The 10,207-nt window shown below is 29.6% G+C and overlaps 2 protein-coding genes across 2 annotated transcripts; both read left to right on the plus strand.

The window, feature by feature from the left end:
- Positions 1-752: 752 nt before the first annotated feature.
- On the plus strand, positions 753-5,608 carry LOC126903657 (ATP synthase subunit beta, mitochondrial). The gene is made up of 8 exons (XM_050682016.1): positions 753-979; positions 1,880-2,053; positions 2,131-2,265; positions 2,451-2,612; positions 3,429-3,613; positions 3,673-3,954; positions 4,034-4,426; positions 5,090-5,608. Exons 1-8 carry the CDS (start codon positions 862-864, stop codon positions 5,204-5,206), a joined length of 1,566 nt encoding a protein of 521 aa, XP_050537973.1. The 5' UTR covers positions 753-861; the 3' UTR covers positions 5,207-5,608.
- Positions 5,609-8,182: 2,574 nt separating this feature from the next.
- LOC126894010 (SCAN domain-containing protein 3-like) lies at positions 8,183-10,194 on the plus strand. Its single transcript, XM_050664632.1, has 2 exons — positions 8,183-8,927; positions 9,000-10,194. Exons 1-2 carry the CDS (start codon positions 8,768-8,770, stop codon positions 9,371-9,373), a joined length of 534 nt encoding a protein of 177 aa, XP_050520589.1. The 5' UTR covers positions 8,183-8,767; the 3' UTR covers positions 9,374-10,194.
- The last annotated feature ends 13 nt before the right edge of the window (positions 10,195-10,207 follow it).

Here is a 10,207-nt window from a genome sequence, read left to right on the forward strand (position 1 = left end):
TCGGAACATAAAAGATACAGAAAGAAAGAAGTTTTAATGATTATGGCTTATACATATACATAGCCACTCACGCTACATACCCACAATATGTATTAAAATGTATTTAACTCAATAATTAGTCGTCCTATTAGGTAAGAAACCATTTTTGTAAGAAAAATGATAAAAATTGGCTATTTTTAACTTTTGTAAAAACTTAAATCTATAAATAATTTTTTTAATTATTATTATTAAAAACAAATAATATTAAATATGATTTTTAAGTAATCTAAAAATGTTTAAACTATATTAAAAAAATTACAACTAATTGTTAATTGTATAAAAAACTATAGGAATGGTCATTCTGTATTTTATATTTGTATAAAATCATTTCAAATACACGAATTCGATGGAAGCATAAATAACTTCTATTGAGAAATTAACACAGATAAAGACGTATTTAGGGATGGACATAAGGAGGTGTGAGTGTTCCGGGTGTTGAATTAGGTATGATTACTTAATGATTGTATTAATATAAAGCTTTTAAATTAAATATATTCTGAAATAAAATTGTAATATTCTATTTTAAGTACGGTGTTTGCTTTTTGTACAACACTATTCCAATTCAGTATTTTAAATCTCCCGCATTTTACTAGGAGATAAAATAATCAGTGTGACCACGCCTGTAGAAATTTCAAGAGAAAACACATGTTTAAGCGACCATTTCAATTAACACAGCTGACGATTAAAGGTGAACCCTGATCACTATACTGAACGTATCGCAGTCTAGGCGTAGGTCGTCCATTTTGTCCGGCTGTTCACTTACTGAATTCTGCTTGCTATTCAGTTGTAAATTTTTAGTTCTGATTACCTAATAGAAACATCATGTTGAACCTACTATCAAGGGCAACCCTTAGCGCCCTGAAAGCTGGCAAAAGTAATTTAACACCAAAAGTTGTTCAAAATGAATTGCCCAAAGCTATGGTTGCCACCACGTCAACTTGTAAGTATAGTGATTTTCATTACCCGGCAAATGGCTATGTTGCCGTAGCCATTCTGTAGATGACCTAATAATTGGTTTATAATTCTACAAAAAGATTAATATGTTAATTAAATGTTTCAAAAGTATAATTTTCGGAAATATTAACCATTTTCAAATAGTTAAATTTTGATTTGGTTAATTTATTATACACCTAGCTCAACGTGGGTCTCTTGCTCAATAATTTTAGAATTATAAGAAATATTAAACTTATTTTTTGAATTTAAAATCTTTCAACTTAAACTCTGATGTCAAATTATAGTAGTAAAGAGTAAATTAAAAAAAAAAATGTAATTCACGTGACCTTAGTGACCTTCATAATTTTTATGGTGGTAATCTAATTGAGGTCTTAATACATTGAATGTTTCAAAATTTGGTTAAGTTTGAATTATACAAAATTCAATATTAATTATTGTACACTTTTTTTTTTTTTTTTTAAGAAATCTTGTGGTATAATATGATTATTTTATTTATTTTTGTACATTTATTTATTTATGTTAATAATGTATACTCCACAAAAAAATAAGTTAATTGTCTTTTAAAAACATACAATTAAGAACATTTTAGTTATTTATATTTTTGTATTCATGCTACTATTATTTAATTTTTTTTTTTTTATGAAGTCATTTAGTTAGTTTAATGCTGAGTACTTGAGTGTATATTAACCATATCAAATTAATTACCACTGGATATGAAAATTATAAATTGTTAAGCAAGGTTTCATTGAAATTATTTTGAATGGTGTTTAGTAAGTAAGGTTTCTAATGTTTCCATTTTTGGTAACAATTTACCTTACTTTTTAACAACCTTTTCCCTTACTTTTTAAATACTGTGTATGTGTTTTCCATGTTGATATTTTTTCAGCTAACAATAAAGCTGCTGCAAAACCAAAAGCTGGTACATCTCAAGGACGCATTGTTGCTGTTATTGGTGCTGTAGTTGATGTACAATTCGATGAAGAACTCCCACCAATTCTTAATGCCCTCGAGGTTCAAAATCGGTCTCCCCGTCTTGTTCTTGAAGTGGCCCAGCATTTGGGTAAGTATTTTTTGAATAAAATATAAATATTTTTTATGTTTTCTTAATTATATTTCACTACTTTTTAAAATACTTAGGTGAAAACACTGTCAGAACTATTGCTATGGATGGTACTGAAGGTCTTGTTAGAGGACAAGAAGTTCTTGACTCTGGATCTCCTATTAGAATTCCTGTAGGTGCTGAAACTTTAGGCCGCATCATAAATGTTATTGGTAATTACCTGAAATATATTACTGTTAGTTTATTAGTTTTTTTTTAATTGTTCAGAATAAATAATTTTATCACTCATTAATATTATTTATATTCAATTTTCTAATACTGTTATTTACTATTTAGTGTAAATTTAACTTTATCTCTGAATATATATGTATATGTGTGTATAATTGATGTTGTACAGGTGAACCAATTGATGAAAGAGGTCCAATTCCTACTGATAAAACTGCCCCTATCCATGCTGAAGCACCTGAATTTGTTGAAATGAGTGTTGAACAAGAAATCTTGGTTACTGGTATCAAAGTAGTAGATTTGTTAGCTCCATACGCTAAAGGAGGAAAAATTGGTTAGTATTAAATGTTTTAAATTTATCAATAATTAACTACCTAACTAATATTTTTTACCTATTTAAGAAATATATCAGGACTTCCCTGTAGATTGGGATAACAATACTTTCATGGCCTCCCTAACACTCTTAAGTGGCAATTAATGAGGTTATGTTAAGTTGACAGCTAGTGTAAAATTTTGTCAAAAAGTATGAGGAACCCTGAACATAATTTAAGCTTAGGATAAATACAAGGAGAGGTATCATGGTGCATGTTGTTCGCTGACGATATAGTGTTAATAGGAGAATATAGGAAGGAAATTAAACAATGAGTGTAATGGAGCTGAGAATATTTAGATGAATGAGTGGAGTGATTAGAGGACATTGGATAAGGAACAAACATATAAAAGATAGTATAAGTATAGCGTCAATCATGGATAAAATGAGAAAATAGATTTTAATGGTTTGGTCATGTTATGAGGAAAGAGGAATCAGAAGCTGTAAGAATAGTTTTGGAAATTAATGTTGAAGAAGGAAGAGGTAGAAAAGGACCAAAAAAAAAAGATTACAGGTTTTTATTGAATGCAATATGAGGATGGCTAATGTGAGAGATTGTGTCAAGTAGTAGTTTAGGGTGAGGGTAACAAATATTTAAGGACTTATATTGCTTATTCAGAAGTAATTTATTCATTTATGCACTAGTACTAGGTTTTGACCCTGTAATCTCACTAATTATAAAATTCTCTTCAAAATATCATTACATTCTTTATAATTTAATCAATAATACCATTTACCATTAAACTGAAGCTAATATTCATGAATTTTTGTTGTTTTTAGGTCTTTTTGGAGGAGCAGGAGTAGGAAAAACTGTATTAATTATGGAACTTATTAACAATGTTGCTAAGGCTCATGGTGGTTATTCAGTATTTGCTGGTGTAGGAGAAAGAACTCGAGAAGGAAATGATTTGTATCATGAAATGATTGAATCTGGTGTAATTTCATTAAAAGATAAGACTTCCAAGGTATTTTTCATTGTTGCATTCCTTTAATATTATGTACTTATATAAGAGTTAATTTATAGGTAGCTTTGGTATACGGACAAATGAACGAACCACCTGGCGCTCGTGCCCGTGTAGCATTGACTGGATTAACTGTTGCCGAGTATTTCAGAGATCAGGAAGGTCAAGATGTCTTGCTTTTCATTGACAATATTTTCCGTTTCACCCAAGCTGGTTCTGAAGTGTCAGCTTTGTTAGGACGTATTCCATCAGCTGTAGGTTACCAACCTACATTGGCCACTGATATGGGTACTATGCAAGAAAGAATTACTACTACCCGTAAAGGATCTATTACATCAGTACAGGTATTATAATTGTATTGTTGTTTATTTATTATAATATTATTATAGTTATCAAATATTTATTAACTTTAAAAAATCCTAGGCCATTTATGTACCTGCAGATGATTTAACTGATCCTGCTCCTGCTACTACATTCGCCCATTTGGATGCAACTACTGTGTTGTCTCGTGCCATTGCTGAATTAGGTATTTACCCTGCTGTCGATCCCTTAGATTCAACATCTCGTATTATGGATCCTAACATCATTGGAGAAGAACATTACAATGTTGCTCGTGGAGTACAAAAAATCTTGCAAGATTACAAATCTCTTCAAGATATTATTGCTATCTTGGGTATGGATGAACTTTCTGAAGAAGACAAATTGACTGTTGCAAGAGCTAGGAAAATTCAGAGGTTCTTGTCTCAACCTTTCCAAGTTGCTGAAGTGTTTACTGGACATCCTGGTAAATTGGTACCACTTGAAGAAACAATCAAAGTAAGCTTCTTGTTACTTTAAGAGTTAAAATTTGTTTATAATTTACAATAATGATAAAACTCNTATAATTATTAATTATTAATTATAATTATTAATGTTTTTAGTTATAAAATGTTTTTAATTTAATAGTAAATGGCATTTGAATTTTTAATATAACTTGGTTTATATTTATACTAAATATAAATATAACAAGTTATTACAAATACAGGTATCTATTGATAGTCATAATTGATAATAAACAATCCGTGACTGTGACAGCGATGTCATAAAAACCATTTAGCTACCTGTATTTGTGTATTATACATGTAAATTAACTCAAAAATTTGAAACTTTAAATATTTATATCTAATAAACGAATAAAGTTATTTTGAAAATTCAAATGCCATTTACTATTAAATTAAAAACTCAAACATTTTATTAAATTAAAAATATGTACTTCTATTTAAAAAAACAAAGTTGACCCCCTTACAAGGCTAAGGGATGAACTTAAAAAGTATGACATAGTTAATAATTCAAGAATAATGTGTAACTAAAGATAACCAAAAAAAAAAATGTTATATTTATTCTGTAAGTAATTGAGTGGAGGGTTATGATAAAAAAATTACTCTTTATAACTTAACCTTAAATTATATTTTTTAATTTTGTTTGTAACACTATTTTTAGGGTTTTACAAAAATCTTGGCTGGTGAATATGATCATTTACCTGAAGTTGCCTTCTATATGGTTGGACCAATTGAAGAAGTAGTTGCCAAGGCTGAAACATTAGCTAAAAATACATAAGTTTTGTGAAGACTAATAAATCCATTCAAAAATAAGTTTTCCTCATAAAAATTTTTGTATTCTTGAAAATTTTAAGTAAACATTATTCGTGTTTCAGCGAATGATATAAGTAGAGCTATGTAAATAAATTTGTTAACCAACAAATAAATACAAAAACAACAACAAAAAAAAACTGAAAAATTAAAAATGTCTTAGTGGAACTTTATTTACTACTTGTAATTATGTTAACTTGCAATTATTATGTTATTTTTAATGCTGCTCGTTTCCGCCACATAGTCCATGTTTCTATAATAATTATAATTCAACCTGTGTTTTTAATGAAATATTATTTTAGTTAATCTTTACCTGATGTAAAAAATTATTTAATAATATATTATGTTCCTGTTAAGGATTCAACCACTACTACTATAATTTTTTATTTTATAACTTTATTTTGAGGTTTATACAATTTTCTAAAATTCTAATTTAAAGATTAATTAGTTTTTTTTTAACATACGTGATGTGATTGATTTCAAAGTGTCAATTGTTAACAATTTGTCTCACTAATGTTATTTGTATTTATCAAAAGAAAGTCTTAAATGTTTTAATACCTTTTTAATTCATTTAATAGAAGAAGTTTGATGTACAGTTCATTAATATTAAAAAAATACGTATAAATGTAAAGAGTAATTTACATAAAATGCGTTCTTTAGTTAAGAACACTAATATATTGTTGTTCAGGAAGCTCATAAAGTTTAAAAAGTATTTAAATCTTTGGATGAATTACTAAAAATTTTAACTAATATTTTACTATTATTTATAAAATCAAATGCATATTAAATGAAATAAAACCAAATCAAAAATTTAATTTTAAATAATATAATTAGTGATCCAATCTACGAATTGGACATCAATATTAAAACTAAGAACCAGTTTGTATTTATGCCTAATAAGTTAACAATGGAGCTATTATTTTTTGTGAGGTAACTTAAAGAAAAGTTTAGGGAAAAGAAGAAAAAGCTGTATATGGTATTTATAGATTTGGAGAAAGTGTATGACAGAATACCGAGGGAGGATTTAAAGTGGTCATTAATGAGAAAAAGAGTCCCGAAAAGGTACATCAATATAATAGAGGATATGTATGATGGCACTTGTACTAGGGTAAAAATTGTGGGAGGAAAACAGAGGGTTTTCGATTAAGAGTAGGCGTGCTGGTTCTGGTTCTGATTTAAGCCCTTGCTTATTTTCTATAGTGATGGATGAAATTACTAGAGAAATACAAGGAGAGGTGTGGTGGTGCTTGTTGTTTGTTGACAATATAGTGTTAATAGGAGAAAATAGAGAGGAAATTATTAAAAGGCTAGACGTGAGGAGATCGGCTCTTGAAGAAAAGGGTTTAAGAATAAGTAGGAGTATATAGAATACGAGTTTGACAAAGGAGAACACGAGGTAGGTGAAATGAAACCAATTACAATAGGCGAAGACATGATAGAATAGGTGGAAAGTTTTAAGCATTTAGGATCAGTTGTGTAAAAGATCGGTGATATTGAAGAGGATGTAAGACACAGAATTAAGTGCGGGTGGTTGAAGTGGAGAGAAGCGTCTGGTGTCTCATGCGTTAAAAGAATTCCAATGAGGTTGAAAGGTAAATTCTACAAGACTGTAATAAGGCCAGCTATAATGTATGGTCCAGAGTGTTGGGCGGTTGATAAGAAAGTAGAGCAGAGATGAGAATGCTTAGATGGATGAGTGGAGTGACTAGAAAAGATAGGATAAGGAACGAACATATAAGAGGAAGTATAGATGTAGCGTCAATCGTGCATAAGATAAGAGAAAATAGACTTAGATATTTTGGTCATGTTATGAGGAGAGAGGAATCAGAAGCTATAAAAACTGTTATAAAAATGAATGTTGAAGGAAGAAGAGGTAGAGGAAGACCAAAAAAGAGATGGAGGGATGTTATTGAATGCGATATGAGGGAGGACAGCTGATATGATCGTAGATGATGTGGGAGATTGTGTGAAGCGGAAGTTTAAGATAAAGGTGGCCGACTCCAAGTAGTTGGGAAAAAAAAGAAGTATTTATTCATGTATTTTACTTATTAATCATAAAACTTGTAATCAGGATATAAATAAGAAAATTGGAGATCATGTTGATTTTGGAATAATCCACCAAATTTTAAAAATTAAACACTATATACAGATTTGTATTGAAGCATTTTTTGATATTGATTTTAATCACTGACAGATTAAATCTATACTGGACCCAACTATGCCATGTCCTGACTGTGTTGGGTNCCAAATTTTAAAAATTAAACACTATATACAGATTTGTATTGAAGCATTTTTTGATATTGATTTTAATCACTGACAGATTAAATTTATACTGGACCCAACTATGCCATGTCCTGACTGTGTTGGGTTTTTTTTTTAACTTTATGCAGTGTATGATATCAATTTATTAATTCAGTTGGTTTTATGATTTATTATGTTGTGTTAATTGTACCTAATAAAGTACAATTTATTCCATTAATACGTATGTGTTGTATCTTCTTAATATTCTGAGGGCAGTTCTAAAGAATAAAAATTACTTGTAATACTTATCAGTCTTACTCTACAAATTATGTAATGTAAAAATATCATTGTCTTGTAGTGGTTTAGAACTCTTGACTTATCCCAAAACCACAACTATTTGCAAATAATTTAAACTTCCTAGCCCAGCGGTTCTCAACCTGTGGTACGCAGAATGCTCATAGGTAGTACGCGAAGAAAATCTACCTTTAAAAAAAATTGGAATGAATTATTATTAACATTAAATATTATTTGGTTTATTTGATGATGTGGAGGTCGTTTGCAATCGTAGCAATTAAGATAACGATATTCTCTTTAATATTATACAAATCAATAAACTTTATCGGATAAGCCCGATAAAGCGTATTCCTATTTCACAATAATGCGTCTTTATCCTAGTTTCGTGAGTTCCTTCAGTTTATTCACGAGTGTCATACGAGTTGTTTGCATCAAGTATATTTTATATTAAAATTTATATTTTTATGAAGTTTTTCCGTACTTTTTTTGTGATTTAAAATTAAGTAAAATGAAAAAATTTTTAGAGAGCGGAAGCTCAAATACTAAAAAACAGAAAACACAGACGAATCGCAAATATGACGATAGTTACTTACAATTTGGATTCGTTGTAAAATTTGGTTTTGAAAATTCTACTCCGTTACCTCAATGTGTAATTTGTCAAGAAACACTTTCGAATTAAAGCATGAAGCCATCGCTACTTAAACGCCACCAATTATCGAAGCATCCAGAAACAGAAAATAAACCTACTAAATTTTTCAGAGAAAAGTTACCATTTTCCGGAAGGAATCGAAATGCATGTCTAGTTTTACGAACTTTAATGAAGATATCGTTAAAGCATCTTATTTAGCGAGTTTAATTATTGCTAAAGATGGAAAACCACACACAATTGGGGAAACACTAGTGTTACCAGCAGCAAAAGAAATTGTGCGATTCTTGGAAAAAAGGCTGCAAAAGAGATAGAAAAAGTGTCACTTTCAAACGAAGAATTGACGACATGTGGTTGAATATAAAAAATAAATTATTGCTTTATTTGAAAAATTGTAATTTCTTTGCTCTACAAATTGATGAGAGTACTGATATTGCTAACATGGCCCAATTAATGGTATTTATACGTTTCGATCGCAATGATGAAATTATTGAAGAGTTTTTGTTTTGTAAGCCTTTACAAACCCACGAAACATCTGAAATTATTTTTACAACCATTAATGAATATTTGTTTGAAATAGATCTGCCATGGGGTAAATGTGTGGGTTTTTGTTCTGATGGAGCAAGGGCAATTACTGGAAGGCTGACCGGAGTTGCAACAAGGATAAAAAAAGTTGTCTCATTATGTAAAACTATGCATTGCATGACTCACCGGCAAGCATTAGCATCCAATAACATGTCTAGAAGTTTAAAATTAGTTCTTGATAGTGCTGTAAAAATCGTAAATCTAATCAAAGCCAGACCTCTCAATTCAAGACTATTCACAGTATTATGTAACGAAATGAACATTACTCATAAATCTCTTCTTCTCCATACAGAGGTAAGGTCAGAAGTTTTATTACTTCTGACTGATATTGATAAAGAAAAGTCCAAATTTTTTTGTGATAACGAATAGCTGTCAAGTCTAACTTACATGGCAGACATATTTGACCGTTTAAATATTTTAAATTTAAGTCTGCAAGGATCAAACACAAACATGTTTTATGCTAGTGATAAAGTTAATGCATTTGTGAAAAAGTTGAATTTATTTATTTCACAAGTATCTAAGAATGATCTTTCAGCATTCAAGACACTAAACACATTTTGGAAAAATAACGAAATTCAGTCAAATTCAAATATAATTACAAACATTTCGGAACACCTATAATTACTAAAATCCATTATTTTACAATATTTTCCTGAGGATTATTCAGAAATTAAATGGATCATAAACCCTTTCGAAGATGATTATATTAAGAACATTCCAGATAGTAATTTGGCAAAAGAATTATTTATTGACTTAACCAGTGACTCTACTCTAAAAACCGCTTTCAAAACCAAAAATATCATTAATATTTGGCTGGACGTTAAACAAGAATACACGGCATTGTCCACACAAGCTTAACAGTTTCTAATCCCTTTTATATCAACATATCTGTGCGAAAATACATTTTCTCACTTATTGTACACAAAAAATAAAAAACCCAGCACAGTGGAGACGCGGCATAGTGGGGACGTTGCATAGTTGGGTCCAGTATAGATTTAATCTGACAGTGATTAAAATCACTATCATAAGAAACGCTTCGATGCAAATCAGTAGATAGTGTTTAATTCTAAGAAATTGGTGGATAATTACAAAAGCTACATTATCTGCTAGTTTCTTATTAATACCCTGATTAAGATAAAGTATGTCGAATGAAAAAGGGATTATTAAAAAATATTATTTCTCATAAAAAAATTGTGTTGATTC

This window comes from Daktulosphaira vitifoliae, unplaced genomic scaffold (genome assembly GCF_025091365.1).
Source record: "Daktulosphaira vitifoliae isolate Bord-2020 unplaced genomic scaffold, ASM2509136v1 Scaffold_1, whole genome shotgun sequence".
Taxonomy (NCBI): Eukaryota; Metazoa; Arthropoda; class Insecta; order Hemiptera; family Phylloxeridae; genus Daktulosphaira; species Daktulosphaira vitifoliae.

What these genes read in the sequence shown, in the direction of transcription:
- LOC126903657 (XM_050682016.1), top strand. Translation starts at nt 862, where the DNA reads ATGTTGAACCTACTATCAAGGGCAACCCTTAGCGCCCTGAAAGCTGGC. An exon ending in TAAAAGATAAGACTTCCAAG is followed by an intron (nt 3,614 to 3,672) that starts GTATTTTTCATT and finishes GTTAATTTATAG; the next exon opens with GTAGCTTTGGTATACGGACA. An exon ending in GATCTATTACATCAGTACAG is followed by an intron (nt 3,955 to 4,033) that starts GTATTATAATTG and finishes AAAAAATCCTAG; the next exon opens with GCCATTTATGTACCTGCAGA.
- LOC126894010 (XM_050664632.1), top strand. Translation starts at nt 8,768, where the DNA reads ATGTGGTTGAATATAAAAAATAAATTATTGCTTTATTTGAAAAATTGT. An exon ending in TATTGAAGAGTTTTTGTTTT is followed by an intron (nt 8,928 to 8,999) that starts GTAAGCCTTTAC and finishes TGTTTGAAATAG; the next exon opens with ATCTGCCATGGGGTAAATGT.